General features: G+C 38.4%; 1 protein-coding gene across 3 annotated transcripts in view; it reads right to left on the bottom strand.

Moving 5' to 3' along the window:
* Positions 1-4,680: 4,680 nt before the first annotated feature.
* The window catches only part of LOC101845421 (DPH3 homolog), a 14,457-nt gene continuing 1,282 nt past the window's right edge, over positions 4,681-17,855 (bottom strand). Inside the window, exons 1-4 of one of the 3 annotated variants that reach the window (XM_005106865.3) lie at positions 16,859-17,179; positions 8,795-8,869; positions 7,691-8,240; positions 6,449-6,567 (exon numbers count right to left, since the gene is read on the bottom strand). In XM_005106865.3, coding sequence (XP_005106922.1) covers positions 8,178-8,240; positions 8,795-8,869; positions 16,859-16,966 — 246 coding nt within the window. In that variant the 5' untranslated portion in view covers positions 16,967-17,179 and the 3' untranslated portion in view covers positions 6,449-6,567; positions 7,691-8,177. Of the gene's footprint in view, positions 5,608-6,447; positions 6,568-7,690; positions 8,241-8,794; positions 8,870-16,858; positions 17,180-17,855 lie in introns of those variants that run through there. The other 2 variants (XM_005106864.3, XM_035972032.1) reach the window with 2 other exon arrangements.

Below are 17,855 nucleotides of genomic sequence, written 5' to 3'. Positions count from 1 at the left end.
TCAAACACGCGAACATGCCAAAAATGCCAGCACATGTACTATGTTCACTGTGCTAACTCGGTTCTACTACTACTAGAGCTACTGGTGCGTGAAACCCGTAAAAAAATCTCAGTTTTATAATTTATCGGAGGACTTGTAATAAGTCTCCTCATTTCGTGGTGGAGACCACGATTGTGTGCACATAATTTGCAGTGGGACAAAAGTCAGGGCAACTCTGTTCAAAAGGGAGAAAGGGCCAGAGCAAAGGAACAAAACTGGGCTTAAAAGTTGAAACTGCCAGTCAACTCATGGACCAATGTGATACAAATAAAGTAATAAAGGGCAAGGTTCCTGTCCACACACAAGCTTTGGAAGCTACCAAACTTAAGCAGACATATACAGTGGAAACCATTTATATTATTACAGGCCCGGTAATAACAGGGATTTTTTAAATCCCCGTTTTTTCCTACTCTTTGTCTCTATTAAAAGTTATCGGCAATAACAGGGCCTCATCGTAGCCCAACCGGTTATAGCAGGAACAAAGGCTCGTTAACAATGTGTAAAAAGAGAGAGAGAGAGAGAGAGAGAGAGAGAGAGAGAGAGAGAGAGAGAGGCCACTACAAGCACACGCAGCGTGTAAAGCGAGAGAGGGCTGTGGTGTGCTGCAGACCACGATCTAGCCCAAAACCTAGCAACATGCACGCGTAATGAGTCACCAACGATGTCAAGCGCAAGAAAAAATGCCTTTCAATTGACAGAAAATACAAAATAATCCAGGCTGTCGACAAAAAGCAAGCTCCACTAGCAGAGATTTGTCGTAAGTTCGACATTCCACAAGGGTCGATCCACACCATTATCAAGGATAGAGAGAAGATAGTGGCAGCATACTCCAAATTGGAGTCCAATATAAAGTTTGCTCTGGATCGAAAGAAGATGAGACTACCCGATGCAGATGCTGTGGACCAAGCTCTTCTGATGTGGTTTAAGGAAGCAAGGAGAAAGTTAGTGCCAAAACCCCTATTCGTGGGTACTTGTGGTAATGGCAACTACCCATGAATAAGTACAGCTGGATTAGTCCACAAATGCTTACTTTCCTTGCATTTCTGTAACAGGGGTCGGATATAAGAGGAAATTTTCTCTACCCCCACCATCCTTGTTATATCAGGTTTCCACTGTACTTGTTAATTTTACCTCTGTCACCTGGCGACCCCCACTTCAACAAATATCTAGACTGTTTAAAGATAGATGCATTTAAAAAAAATCAAAAGCAAGACAATTCTGACTATACTAGTAACTCCATATATGCACAAAAAAAAGGATGAGTACTTGGTCCACCTAGTCGTCACACAATATGTAATTGAGCTTTCTATTCTGATTTAGGACATATGTGAAGCGTGCTGACAAAATGAGTTACTTCTTGGATTCGAGACCCATGGAAATAGATACATCAAGCTTATAGGTGAAGTCTTTAAAATTTATAATATGTATGAAATAATCAGAGGCATGTTATACTTAAAGAAAATGGCATCAATATAAAAATTTACAAATTTGACCCTAATCTTGATTTTTGGCCAATATCTCCATTTTTGGATTGCGAGAAGTAACTCATTTCGTCAGCACGTCTCACATATAATTAAATATAAGTGACACTTCTGATCTATATTGTGCAAAGTATAACACAGAGTGTGATACTACTACTAGTGAGAGTGGGCCACAGCCGAATATTTGATCATTCAGCGACTTATTTGATGAATTTCAATGATAAGTTGGCAGAATTGAAAATCTATCACTATCATTGTCTAAACTCATAAAAATATATTCTTTAAAAGAAACAAGAACAATTTGGGTTCCTTCATTCAGTCAATTTAATGATCATACTTACACTTGAGACAAACATTCAATCATCAGAATCTTGACAGTTGCATTTCCATATTACCACACACAAAGCCATGACCTTTAATCATGTGAAGGGTTCATCTCTTACAAGTAAAATATTCATATTGATTTTATACATTTATCTCAATCAACAGTAGGCTTAGAGTAACTTACACACATAATTTTAGAGGAAAAATGACAACAAACATGTAGGAATAGTTAGACCTACTTTTTACTTTTAGAAAGTTTTACGGAACTCACAACCCAAATGCCAAGATTAGAGGTGTTGTTACCAGAGGGTAACATGTAAAGAAAAGAAGGAAGAGAGATAAGGACAATGGATGTTTGTTGATAGGACAGACAGAGCAATCCAAACTAGAGTCCCCCCCCCCCCCCTCCAAGAACCTACAAAATAGGTCACGTAGTGCTTTATAATAGTAATAGCACCTCTAAAATATAAGAAAATCATTGATGTTGGCATCGGTAGCCTAGCGGTAAGGCTGCTCCACCCATAATTGTCAAATAATGGGTTCCCGGGTTCCAGCCTCAGCTCGGTCCGATGTGTCCTTGGGAAAGGCACTTTTCACAAATTTCCCATTTGGCTTGGGCCTTTCAGTCAGAGACGGTCATTTAACCCCAAGGTCCCACCTCTTAAATAACTTATTGGGGTTGATAAGGGTGTTAAAACCTCCATACCATTCAACCTTTTTCACCAAAGTATTATGGAAACCAACAAGAGATATGAGTATCTCCTTACATTCACTCTTTATCTGCGAGGGGGGGAAACCCACTAGGCTGGGGCCCTTTTTTGGTACTAGGTTAAATCTAAAAAGGACGAAAACGTCACTAAATTGGTCATTAAATCATAACAAGTGAACTTATTTTAATAGTTCATCTAAAGTATGAAATCCTAATAAAAGAGACCTATTTTTGTCAATTGCCGAAAAGTAAATTGATGTCGAAGTTGTCATAAAGGAATGTGACCGCAAACTGCTGTCAGCCGATGGGAGCGGCTTGGCGGAGATAAAGAGTCAACATGGTACAGGCCATGACATCAACTAAAATTGAACAAATAAAAGCAATGCTGTCCCGATAGGCCATTGAGAATATACTAAACACCTCTTCCGAAACAAAATATGTTTTCCTTCTGTGGAAGAAATAAGTATTCAGTTCTGTCACTGCAAATTTGCCAGATTTCTGTGTTGTCAACCCGTTAACTGTTTTCTCTAAAATCACAGCCTTTATCAAAGTCATGACAGAAATCAAAAATCTAAACTAACCATCTCTATGTAAAAAAAGCCTCAGGTAAGATTCATTCCATTCTCTGCAAAAATATCCAGTGAAAATTACAGCTTACTACCACGCTTGTAGGCTACACCCTTTCTAATACAGACCTCCGACTATATTCCTTGTAGGATAAACTCCAAGGCAGAGTGCTACTAGGTGATAGAGAAACGATATGTACAAGATATACTTAATTCACATTCTTATTATGGAATATGGATGAGCATCTTCTAAATAAATACAGAGATCTCTAACTAATGGAACACAGCACATACCAAGCCAAAACCTTTTGACAATGCCCCAGTTAAGTCAGCTACCATATGGTTCAACAAAGCCAAAAATAACCTTTCATCCCGTCCACTGTACAAAGTAACAGGACAACACACTCAACAGTTCAGTATAAAAATTTCTGTAGAGGGTCATCAGGAAACCGAAATGCAAATTCAATAAAAGTAGTAGTTTTATTGTGGTGAAATCCCTTCTACACTGACAAAACTCTAAAAACAAATTTGTCAACGCAGTGTTTTTGACACCACTAGTTTGGACCCAAACAGTAGGATGTTGTTGTTCAGCAGAAAATTTACAAGCATTCAGCTCCACAATTGGCAGAGAATGTGTAGCATTTGAATTTGAGTGAGGTAGATTGTATACTTGTTGAAACCATGCCCACAGACCCGATTCCTGATTTGAACTACAATCTGCAGCATTTTTCAGGTTCTTTTAAATGACTTCGTAGACACCTAATATCCAGCACTATTTGCCCGAAAAGAAATTAATTTGAAGGTATTATCATAGAAAAATTATTTTCACTTTTGAACTATCGGAGCACACAAACTGAATGACTTCTGATACAAAGACTAACACAAATTGACCAGAAGAGATACATTTCAATTTGAGCAGTGTCTTAACTCTTTTTATCCGGGCTACGAGTATACTCGCAACGAGGACCAGTCCGGGCTACGAGTATTCTTGGAACAGCGATACGGTCACTTCAAAGAAGCTAGTTCTGCTTGTAATTACCAAAATACGCAAATACGGCGATGCTAGCTCTGTCTGAATATTTTAATTTTCCAATGAACAGTGGTTTCTTTGTTTTTGATGGGTGTAGAAGCTTGAAAGATGTCTCGAAAACGCACATTCACGACCGACGAAGTTCTTTTTGAAGTGGCGCTGGGTTATGAGGGGGAATGATACTAATTTGATGAAAGTGACTCTGAAATAAGAGCCGTAAATTCTGTTGTGGATGATAAGAAACAGGACTTAGACTCATCTAATAGCGATTCAGATCATGGTGAAGGGGTCAGCTGGAATTTGCGCTCGATGGGTAGGGCTAGATCTAGATTTATAAAATCCAATGGGGCGTCGTGGGCGCGGCAATCCGGGTCAAGTTCGAAGGTGGAATACACCTCAAAATCTACATTGTGCTATTGGTGTATTTCCTAACCACATACATTTACAAAAACTACATTCAATTTCTAACCTAACTGCCAAATTTCCTTAAAACCTTAGAGTAAACGTAAGAAATATAGCACTTTGAACTATACGCACTGACTTCTGACTCATACGGCGCGGCGGCCCCAGGACCGGTACAGAGTCCGTGGCGGTACGGCTAGGATAAAAAGAGTTAAAGAAAACGGGAGAAGGAATGGTAAAAACTTGCACCCTTCCATTATGTCAAAATCAACTTGAAAAAAGAGGTGCCAGTACATAGAAATCTACTATAATTTAAACCAGCACGGAGAGCATCGTTGTAAAAGTTACCAGATATATGTTGCTAGAGCGGTTTCAAAAAGATACCGTAAATAAAAAACAAATCTAAAGATAAAAGCCATAAATATACAGTCAAACCTCGTACCCCTGCCTGTTATACCGCCAGCCCCACTTACCACCAGGTTTTGCCAATGTAAAAAAAAAAATGCCACCTACTGTCGGAGCTGTACGGCCTTTATTTAATTAATGCAAATTTACCTTGTCGTACCGCCAGCGAACTGACCGACAAAGGTACACACTGCACATGGCGCACAACACCCACTGGTTGGATATTTGATTATCTTTCTCCCACGAGAAAGACAAAGAAATGGAGAGAGAAGACTCTTGGCTCTACTAAATACATATTATACATGTATAACACCAACAAAAAGACATTTTTCAAGCACAGATCGCACAGCAGAATCATGTTCCATGACAGGGGTGCCGGTTTAACGAGGTTTGACAGGTCGCAAATCAAGGCTTGGGATAGAGATAGTGAGAGAACAACAACCACAAGGACAGGTGTCATCTGTTTGGGAGGCTGTGCTGTGTGGAGGAGTCTGTCGAAAAGTTTGCGAGAGCTGAGGACAATCCCGCGTCTTTGACCAGTGGACGATTCTGCCCGTGTGAAGCCGTGGACTGACACTGGGAGCCGTTACGAGCTAACATGGTTTGGTGCTCTTGCAAAAAATGCATCACCTCTGGTGTTTGAAGGATTTTCTGCGAAAAGAAAGGAATAAAGCAATTCAGAACCGGATAGAAATTCTTGATTAAACAGAAGCAACAATGTCCAGCAAAAAAAAAATCAAGTTTAGCTTGAAAAAATGAACACAATCCAAATACCATCACATAAACACAAAATGTTTCACAGACAAAAACATTTAGTTATTAAGTAGACCTTTTTAATGTCTCTCTCTAAATAGGACAGGAAGAAAACAAATAAAAGGTCAAATAAAAAAGGTCAAAATAAAGCGCTGTGTACTCCGTCTTAAAAATCACAACTCCCACCCTACTTGTTAAAAAAATTAACCTAAAAAGATTTTGTATATATATATGCAGTGTCATCCTTCTTTAAATCCCGAGTTACAAAGTCAAGTTTATAAATCAAAGTTTACACTGCTCACATTAGATCTACAGTAAGTTCCCCAAACAACGAACTCTGAAAATCATGCATAACTTAGTCACCAATACTACTAATAACCATTTGCAACATTGTAAGTTCACTTTATACACTGGAACCCCACAACCATCTATGAAGTGAATTTTTCTCTGTCAATAGTGCAAAAGTAAAAACTTCTTTTCAGCTAAAAATGGCACTCCAGCTACAAATGCAAAGGTAACATTTTCTGGTCTTAAGAAAGTAGAAGAGATACTAGTTTAGCACACACATAGAGTATAGCATTTAAGGTCCCGGATATTTTCTATACATGATGTAAACTCTATGCTTCTGAAACACATACAAAGTGAAATTTGTACATAATGAAAAGGTTTTCCCATCCCACTGATTTTGTTACGTGTCTGCTTGAAGGCAATACTGTAGTGGAAGAAAAGTTACTCTACCATTTGCTTCTGGTGTAAAATATCAGCCAGCAGTTCAGGAGTCACGTTCAGAGAGACGGGCTCAGAGCCTTCGTCACGGTCTTCTTCTTCCTCAGACGAGGAAAATTCAGCAGACTCGTGCTAAGGAAAGTACAATGATAAACACATGTATGAGAGTATGATTATATGTGTCACAACGTGGTGGAATCAGGTGCTTGTCAATTTTTGGGCTTGTTGAGTTATTGGTATCATCTTAAAGCTTATTCATTTGTTTTGCTTTCGGTGAAAAAAAGTACTAATTCAGTGGTAAAATTAGCGAGAAAATGACCACCAAAGTTTGGTGACTTCCAACGCTCGAGAGTCCTTGGAAACTGCGAATTTACAATTTTTGAGCCTTAAATCAACGCTTTTCAGTAAATCCACACATAAATATACTTCAAATGAACCCTAAAGGCGTTGAGTCAAAAAACAAACATTTGAAAAAAAAATCACAAAACGGGTAAAAAATGCCAGTTTCTTCAATTTCATTATTTTGACAAGTGCCTGATTTCACCAAGATGCCTCTCATATATAGTTTAACAGCATCAAAGTGTACTTTGTATGCATAAGTATAATCAAAATTTTCCAAGACCGCCCCAAGACCGCCACCCATTGACTGGGAGAAAAGAGGTTGTCTTAGACAGGTGGTTGTCTTGGCCAGCGTTATTTTATGTCTTAGTGAAAATTACAAAGGGGGGAATGGGAAGTGGTCATTGGACAGGTGAACATTAGAGCAGGTTCAACTGTTTTCTCAGTCACATATGAAAAAAATTCTTTGAAGTCAAGAGGAACTTGCCCTCTCCTGTTTTCCAGGTTTTAAATCTTTTTAAAAATTCTGTAGACCCCCCTCACTCACCCCTTCTCTTTAAAACATTGATAATCGTCACATCAAAGCACATAAACAATTTCTATTCTAAAAAAGCCTTAAAAATTTTAAACAAAAAACAAGTCAACTGACATTTTTCAAAAACTTGGACTTGGACATTCTCTTTTGTGAGAGACAAAAATATTGAGGCTGTTGACTGATACATGTACAAATCACAAAAATGGTTGTGTATGAGTGTCCGATAAGTTGAAACATGCAAGACAAGAGAAATAGCTAACAACAAATATACCCGATGACTAGATACATAACAAGGTTTTTCTCCCAAACATCTTGATAAAGGAAACATCACAGATCTATGTGTTGAATTACGGACATTACCTGTTACTGAGAATGGCATACCTCTAAATAAGACAGATCAGTCTCATTCTCCATGTCACTGTGCTGTTCCACGTTTGCTCTCCCTGATGCCAGCTGACTGCTGTACTGAGCTTGGTTTTCTTTCTCTTCTTCCTCCATTCCTCAAACAGAGGTGAGGAGTTCAAAGTTCACTGTATCTGGTGAAGTTCAGCTCCCAAGAATATATCTCAGATCACCACTCACATCACACAAGGGACTAGACAGTGTTCGGAAAATCACAACACTAAAAACTGGGAGCTCTTTGTTGCTGACAAGTGCATGCAACATAGAGCATAAAAAATGAGCTCACACTTCCAATGTTCATTCACATGAAAAAGTAACACACTAGATTGTTTGAAAGTATTCCAGATTATGACATGGAAAGTTTATACTATGAGTTTTCATAGAAGTTACGACACTGGGCCTTGGGTATCTCACATCACACCCCACGACATCACAGAATATCGGTTTGAAGTACAGAAGACTCAGGTCAGGCTAAAGCCAGCTCTGGCTTCTTCACAACTGCAACCTGTTCTCCTTCCATGAAGTCATCCTGATGAAGACAAACAAAGTCAATGAGGGAAAAAAAGGAGGACCCCCCCCCCCCCCTATTTGACTTCAAAGGTAGTGAAAACAAATCTGGATATGGCTTCAATATTACTGTATCGAAAAAGACCCCTTTTATTTTACGGTACTATATAAAGTATGCATTCTTCAGTGGCCAAAAAATCCAATGGCAGAAACCCACTTAAAAAAGGCTACCAAGTTACGTAAGAAATACTGTGTCTTCCTCTGGACCAGAAAATGGGCTAGATGGTAACTATTTTCAAGCTGGTTCTTCATTTCCTGAAAATCAAGGTTACAATGAAAGCCGGGTAGAGGGAATCATTCGTCTAAAGAAAAACAAACATTAAACTATAGCCTATAGCATGAATTTATAAGTTACTTTGTATAATATCATAAGAGAAAGCAAACATCATATTCCATAAGAGTAAGAGGTCAGCCTCAAGGATGATCTAGATTGTGTCAATGGGGGCATAAAACACAAGCAATTACTAACGACGACACCATCGCAGTACCTCACTTTAACATAAATCACCAACTCACCTGGTCATAAATAACTTTGATGAGGAGAGAACAACTTGGACACCGAGCTACGTCCTCTCCACTTTCCAGTTCCACCTGAAAAGGTTAATAAGTTCAATGAATAAATAAGATCAATAGAGCTAGAGAGAAAAGAACTTTTATAACTCTAACATTAATACAAAATACAATGTCCAGTAACTGAGAATGCTAGAATGAGCTCATTAAATCGAACCCCCCCCCCCCCCCCCCCCATCTCTATAGCCACTGCAGGGCTGATAATAGATAAAAAGAATGAGAATGACTTAAATTCAAAGACACATGGGAAAATGAATTTAATAATCTATCCCTGACCCCCTTAGTCAGACTTCAAAAGTATTACTACTGCTATCACAAACAAGCAAATCTTAATTTATTATTCTGCCCTATTACAACTATAATAATCCACAATTCTGTTCAAAGACAAATCACACACATTGTAAAAAGGGGAATAATACACCCCATTTCAATAAATTTGATCATACACAGTGTAGGACCCATGTGAGGATAAGATGCAGTCTCGCAGACAGGGTTGGGTTGATTTAAATCAGTTGATTTTTTTTATTTAAATCAACTTGATTTTTTAAATAAAAATCAGTGATTTAAATCACTTTAAAAAAAATTAATTGTTATTCAGTTTTTACACATTTCAACATTCAGAATTACTTTCCTTGGTTTCATAAAACAGATATAAGGTTTAGTAGACTAATATAATCATGCTTAAAAGTTTGCTTTCCCCCCTTTCACTGTAAAATAATACAGTATTCAATTTACTTTTTTTTCCATAATTGAAATCAGAGCTGGGTTGATTTAAATCAGTTGATTTTTTAAATATTTTAATCAACTTGATTTTTAAAATAAAAATCAGGGATTTAAATCACTTTTCAAAAAAATGTATTCAGTTTTTACATGTTTAAACATTCAGAATTCCTTTCCTTGGTTTTATTAAACAGATATAAGGTTTAGTAGACTAATATAATCATGCTTAAAAGTCTGCTTCCCCCCTGTCACGGTAAAATAATACAGTTCTCAATTTACTTTTTTTTCATAATTGAAAACCAGGGTTGGGTTGATTTAAATCAGGTCGATTTAAATCAGTTGATTTAAAAAAAACTGAAATCAACTTGATTTTAAAAATAAAACTCAGTGATTTAAATCACTTTAAAAAAAAGGTATTCTGTTTTTACATCTTTAAACATTCAGAATTCCTTTCCTTGGTTTTATAAAACAGATATTTATATAAGGTTTAGTAGACTAAAATTGCTTAAAAGTCTGCTTTCCCCCCTGTCACTGTAAGTGTAAGTAGTAAAATAATACAGTATTCAATTTACTTTTTTTCATAATTGAAAATAGCATTTTCTTTTTCTTTTTAGACAAACTCAAGCGCGCGCGCACACACACACACACTGTAATAAAATGCAAGTTTATCTATGCATAATTACCCCTCCCCCCTTCCTTTTAGACTGACATTTTCTTCATTTTTTGTCTGTAGCCATAATTCACTGATATTGCAGATGTTAAGGCTTTCTAAAATTGCAGTTGCATAGATTAATCATAGTTAAAATAAAGACAATGCATTTTGCTCTAAAAGAACATACTTTTAGCCACCAAAAATCCCAAACTGTGTCGACATTTAAAAAAAATTATAAAAAATCTGATTTAAATTTTAAAAAATCTGATTTAAATTTAAAAAATCGATTTTTAAAATTTTTATTTAAAAAATCCAAAAAATCACCAACCCTGCTCGCAGACGCAATTTTTTTATAAATATAAAAATCATATTAATATTTCCATCGGACAAACACAACATTGTGATCCAGCTTTCCGTAAATGAAGTGACTATTCGAACTCGAGTCCGATTAGACAAAAAATTATAGGTAGCGTCAATTGCCACCGAGTGACGCGGTGGCACCGATTGACAAAAATTGACTTCTTGTCAAATTCATTAAATGCCACCTAGTGAAGCGGCGCCAAGTCTGAAAACAACACTATCTTTAGCATTATACATAATGTGTGTCCAATGGGTCAATTTGTTCTCAACTAATTTCATTGGACGAGCATCTAGTCTAGAGCTACGGTACCAACTTGGCGTGTTTTCAATGAGACGTATCTAGATCTAGATTTAGGTTAGCCTTAGCCTACACTTTGACTTTGGTGTAGAACCAACACAGGCAATTCTAGAAGTAGGCCTAGAAGGTCACAAACGCACACAAACTCAAGCAGAAATTCACGTTATATCGGGGAACAAAAATCGGGGGACGGGGGTCAGGAAAAGACACACACACACACAGAGGCGAACGCACAACACCGAGCACAATAAGCTAGATCTTTGTTTGTTTGTTTAGTATAGGGTTTTACGGCGCTCGCAACTGCATAAGGTCATATGAGCGCGCGGGACACACCTAATACTTTTTCGTTGGTAGGAAATTTTGAATTTTGCCCGGGTGGCGGCCGAAGCCTACTCTTATCGATTTTAGACCACCAAGGGATCTTTAACGTGCGCAACTTGCACACGGGTCCTCCGAGATTTTTTGCCCTTGTCCGAGAAGGCTAGAGTGGTGTAGCCCCTGCGCGTGCGCCTTCTCGGTGCGTGCACTTTTGTTTTCCTTTGTTTTTAGCCTCAAATTGCGTTTTTGCGTTTGATTGAATGCGTCAGTGTGTGCAGCAACCATTTTTGTTTACTTCCATCACTCGTTTGCCGACAAGGGATCATCGAGAGTGTTTTTATCAGCTGTGGCAAGTTGACATTCAACGCTGACCTGTGAACTAGTTTTTATGACCTTTTTGCCTCTGATTGGTTCAAATAGACTGTGCGCGCCCCCTAGCTTAAAAAATGTGCCTACTCCTTCCTTGAGTGTTTCACGTGACCTTTTATCGAGTTCTATGCCAAGTTGTAATGCGGGTTTCGGGATGGTGGCATGTGGACTGTGTGAAAGATGGAAAGATCAGAGGAATGAGTGATGAAGAGTAGGGAAATGTGGATTTTAGTTGTGAAAAATTCTGTTTGATTTTTTTTCACTATGTATTTGAACTGTTTATACCCCCTAAATTAAATTAGTTTAGTTTCTAATTAAAATTGCCTTACTTTGCTTCTAAAGTGACTTGTTATCTTCCTGTGTGGTCATTTAATGCAATAACGTTATCAGATTCCTCTTTTTTTGGCTTTCAACGTGTATATCTGGGTGCACGCTCAGTGAAGAATCCCATGCACGCACTGAGAAGAAATGCACGCTCAGTGAAGACAACACCCTAGGTTGGAAAAACTGTTGGGCACACAACGTTTAAGAAATCTGGCGACTATGAGCAAGACCATTTTATAGGTCAATAGTTTCTTGAATGGAATAGCTAAAAATGAAAGTACAAAGCCGGAAATGGCGGAAAATACGTTCAACAATCGCGAAGTGCACGCGTACCGGCGACACCACTCTAGGTGTAGATCTTTCCTACCAGAAGATCAGGAGTGTGGCAGAAAGACAGCAGTTAGGAGGAGCCAAGGAGTAGCAGTAGAAAGGCTGCAGAAAGAGTCAGGAGCCCAGAGGAGGGGGCAAAGGAGGTGAGGGGGTGGGGGCAGAAAGTGGAAATGAAAGCAGAAAACAGAACATTGTTAGAGATCAGGAAAGGATGTGAAAGGAGACAATTTTAGAGAAGAAAATTTTTTTTGGTCGCTACCCGGAATCGAACCCGGGACCTTTGAATGAGAGGCCAACACCTTAACCTCTAACTCTAGGCCACGAGAGCCCCCCCTAAGCTAGATCTACCCACAAACGCAAAAGAGCTCCAATTTACTCGGCGGCAATTGACAAAAAGTCAATTTTTGTCAATTGCCACCGCGTCACTCGGTGGCAATGGGCAATTGACACTAGATTTCTAGATCTAGATTAGATCTACCAAAATTATTATATATTGCGACTCTGAATTGAGAGTTAGAGTCTAGATCTAGAGCCTATGTACGGCATACCGTCACCTTAGTGTTTTGTGATGACTATTTCCGGAAGTGAACTTTTGTATTACCATAACTTCGGCTCTTTCAAAAACATCGACCCAAAATTTCGTTTTGTTGAGAGGCCAGCCTTTCCTGTAGGTGTGGGGTGAAGATTTTAGTCAGATAGTGTACAAAGAAGACCCCTAACCGAGACTTGACGCATGTCCTGACATGTATCCCATACCGTCAAGTGTCGGGTTTTCTGTCATGGTATGTACCCCATACCGTCACCCACTACACCCCATACCATCACACCCAAATTGAAGCACAACTAGGCGTTTGAAAAGAGGAAAGAAGGAAAGACGAACTCCTTTTGTACAGTGGGCCTAAGAGTACTAAGACAGAACTAATGTTTATTGACATACTAAAAAGAACAACCACCAAAACAGACACACATGTGACATACATCTTACTCACATAGATCTAGGTACACATGAATGTTTCATTTCACTCTTCCAGACATATCACAAACTCATATGAACATCTTCCTCACACACAGGTACATGAATGCTTCATTTTACTCTTCCTCACATATCACAACAAACTCACTTGAACATCTTTTACTCACACACAAGCACTTGAATGCTTCATTTTACTCTTCCACACATATCACAAACCCATATGAACATCTTCCTCACACACAGGTACATGAATGCTTCATTTTACTCTTCCCCACATATATCAGAACAAACTCACTTGAACCAGATTCGTTTAAAATCGCTCTTGTAAAACCTTTGCTAAAGAAGCAACACTTAGATCAGAATGTCTTAAAGAACTATAGACCTGTTTCAAATCTACCTTTTTGTCTAAAATCCTTGAAAAGGTTGTCCCTGAGCAGCTTCGTCATCACTTACAAGAAAACAATCTGTTAGAGCCATTCCAGTCTGCCTATCGAGCTAATCACAGCACAGAAACAGCACTTCTTAAAGTCATGAATGACATGCTTACTGATTGTGATTCAGGAAAAGTTGTTTTGCTGAGCCTTTTAGATCTATCAGCAGCTTTTGATACATATTGACCATCACATTTTATTGAAGCCATTAGAAGTGTCTTTTGGAATATCCGGGACTGCCCTTAGCTGGTTTTCTTCTTACCTGTCAAATCGTTACCAATCTGTTTTTATTAAAGGGCTTAAGTCATTAGATCATGCTCTTAAGTATGGGGTCCCCCAGGGCTCAGTCCTCGGTCCAGTTTTGTTCACCATTTGTACTCCACCACTTGTCAAGGAAATAGTTAAATATGACTTAAAATACCATTTCTATGCTGATGATACCCAAATTTATGGTTCAACATTGTTTACCAACTTAGATGAACTTGTCCATCGTGCTGAAAATTGTATTGCCTTTGTGAAAAACCGGATGAACAAAAATAAATTGATGTTAAATGATGATAAAACAGAAGTCATTCTGGCAGGCAATGCAAAGTCTGTTAAAGAGGTTGGCCATGATCACATTAAAATTGGTGATGCAAAAATTTTATTTTCAAGAAAAGTTAAGAATCTTGGCATCTATTTTTATTCTTATTTGTCAATGTCGGCTGAGGTAAATCATCTGATCAGCTGCATGTATTTAGAAATAAGAAAAATTAATAAAATACGTCATCTGATCAATACCAAGTATACTGCTTTACAAGTAACTAGCTTAATTTTATCTTAACTCGATTATTGTAACTCCTTGTTATCAGGAATATCACTGGAGAAAGTTAAAAAACTTCAAACTGTCCAAAACAATGCAGCACGTTTAGTTTTACGGAAAAGAAAGCGAGACTCTGCTAAACCTCTTTTACGAACTTTGCATTGGCTTCCTGTTTAGAAAAGGATTGTGTACAAGTTGGCCACCATATGTCACAAATGTTTGAATGATAATGCACAATCATATTTATCAAATCTGTTAAGACTGTACATTCCAACTCGCAGTTTAAGGTCATCAGCTGACAAAAAGAAATTTATTTTACCATCTATGAAACTTAAAACAATGGGTGAAAGGGCATTTGAAAACCAAGGCCCCAAGATCTGGAATGCTTTACCAAGTACGTTGAGAGAAATCAAATCTTTTGATTCATTCAAAGGTCAGCTGAAGTCGTTTCTGTTTTTAAATTAATAAGATGAATATTTTGAATAGTTTTCTTTAGTCAGAACACAACGTTTCATGTTACTGTTGTATGTTGTACTGTATTGTAAAGCGCTCAGAGCCTGTGTACTTTATTAGGGGTTGAGCGCTATATAAATGTCATTTATTATTATTATTATTAACATCTTTTACTCACACACAAGTACTTGAATGCTTCATTTTACTCTTCCACATGTATCACAACAAACTCACATGAACATCTTACTCGCATACATAGGCCTACATGAATTTCCCTGTTGTTTTTTCTTCTTCTTCCCTGCTCTCTGCTTCTCCAACTTCCTTAACTTTTCTCCTCTTTTCTCTTCTTCCTTCTCCCCCCTTTTCTCTTCCTCTTTTCCACTTCTTCCTTTTTCTTTTCTTCTTCCAATTTCTTCGCCTCCTCCCATGCTTTGTACTTTGCCCGTAAGACATGTATGTAGGGGCCTTAGCCCGCTTCTCTGTGTTGAAACCTTAGATAGTTCCAGCTTGCTGGTATGGGCAGGTTGACGAACGAGGGGGAAGGAATGAGTTGATTTTACAAATCAAGGTATTTTCTGTATGCCCCCTCGTTCTCCTTAGGTTCGATTTTGTGCCAATGGCAACGGCGGACCCAATGCATGTCTGATGCCATCCATCCAGTGGCAATGGCGTGATCAATTAGACTGTCAAGGACAAAGCAAAAGTGTTGTCCTGAGGCAGTTTTTGGGGGGCTTGGGGTGTCACCAGAGTTTCATCTTCCAATGGTCTCAATGCCTGCTCAGGTAGACAATAGACATAGTCCTGGTTAATCACAGGATCCCAAGCTGGTGTTGAAACCAAAGGTAGCTGAAACTCTGCTGCAGGATCCAGGAAGTCCTCGGAGGTACATTCGATCCCCGAGAATTCCAGACCTGTGGTCGAAAAGTCTAAGGCATCAACTGACCACTCACAACTAGAGACAAGGGCAGTTGGGGGAGGGCCAGCAAGTTTTTCTTCTGAAACAGAAGCAGTAGGAGCAGGAACAATATCACAACATGTGGAAACAGTGGCTGGAAGAACATCATCACAACATGTGTATACATTGGACAGAGGAACATCATCATTACATACAACGGGATAGAGTTTCCTTCATATAAATTTGTTTCAAACATTAAAAAAGAAAAATCTAAAGTCGCTCATTTTCTAATGAATCCGTGTCTAAATAGATCTATCTAGATCTAGATCTATATAAAATCATAGAAACTAAAAAATCTAAAGTACTAAGATGCCATCCATAGTCCGTCAAGAAATAGGGTGACCTTATTTAGGCCTAAATAAGCTAAACCCCCCCTCCCTTACCTTATTTAGGCCATATGTGGCCTAAATAAGCACTCCCCAAGAAATAACTATTTTTCAAGTCACGCTGCATGTAAAAAATACGGTGACTGTATGGGGTACATCCATCAAAAAATTGTACCCCATATCGTCACCCCCCCTACGGGCGCCAATTGTTACAACAAAGAGCAGCGAATGGTTTGTGGTGGTAACTAGACACCTTATAAACTGAATAAAAATGCGAAACGAATCCTGCGGGTACGATTGTAGAACCAATAGCTTATTTCTCAAGATGTATTGCACATCTGCAAGCCGTAATGGCTGAACGCGGTTCTTACATTTGGAGATGAAATGGATTATTTCTGCTCACACAGGTGTCTGATTCTGCTCAAAATTGTTGAACTTGAAAACAAAACAATGTTGAACGGAATTGTTTAGCAGACAGCATTCCAGATTATCGCATAATTGTCTGGTTGTCCAATTTTAGGCCAAATGCGTGCCAACTGACAGTATGACGTACGTGACGGTATGCCGTACATAGGCTATAGATCTAATCTAGATCTAGATCTAGATTCTAGATTTCTAGGTCACGACCACTTCTCCGCAAGAGTGTCAAACAAGCTTCAGATTTATGACTCTTCTGAAACAAGTTGTTTGAAAACTTACCTTTGTTATCTCGAACCGATCTCCGCACGGGCACGGATAATGATACGTTTCTGTTTCATCATCATACTCCATGTCTTCAATTTCTATTTCGTCGTGATACACAGCCATTTTTACATAATTTCAGAGACCTAGATCTAGATCTAGATCTATCAGGAATGTGAAAGAATAAATCTCAACGATTTGTGGTGAATAATGTGTTAATTTTTACACAACTGTCAACGTGTAGATCTTGATCTAGGCCTTGTTGTGTGTACTGTCGACCGTCTACACTTCAATTTTTCACTGTCACTGCGTTGTTTTGTTGCAATCCATCCCATGCACCATCTGACAAAGAAACGGGAGTTACTTCCCATTTCCAATCAGAGCTGAATAAAAACCGTTACCGGAAAAAAAGTAACGGGAGTAGATTCTAATGGGAATATCTTAAAAAATAATCTAATATTATGAGAAATTCTGATCCCTCTACTTCCCTTCAGAAGGAAAAATATAAAATGACAAGCCACCCCGTTCTCACAGAAAATACATGTACCGGTGTTGTAAATGTGATCTAGCCTACAGATTATAGCCCTAATCTTAAAACAAGGAGGTTACAGGAGTTCAAGGTTCACTGATCTGGTGAACCTCCGTCTTTGGTTGGCCTAGCCTATAGACCCACCAGCTTTGAAGTGTTCTCTCTAAAATCAAAACTAAATAGATCAATAATAAGATTCAGGCGAGCAAGCTTTGTGTGCAGTATTGAGGTTTTGCAAGAGGAAAAGGGTAAACTCATTACAAGTACTGTCTACATAATTAAATACCTCCTTACTTTTGAAATTGGTAAGAAGCAAAACAATAAACAAACAATTAGACTAATTATTTTCCCTAGATTGTTTTAATTTCACTGACAACCAGTAACACTGCTACTAGATCCACCCACACAACTTATAAATATGTTTTCTTTTTGTATACCACAAACCTACATATTCTAGCAATTTCTCTCCTCTGTCTCTCTATCTCT

Source organism: Aplysia californica, unplaced genomic scaffold (assembly GCF_000002075.1).
Source record: "Aplysia californica isolate F4 #8 unplaced genomic scaffold, AplCal3.0 scaffold00560, whole genome shotgun sequence".
Lineage (NCBI taxonomy): Eukaryota > Metazoa > Mollusca > Gastropoda > Aplysiida > Aplysiidae > Aplysia > Aplysia californica.
This window is presented reverse-complemented; position numbering and strand designations above follow the sequence as displayed.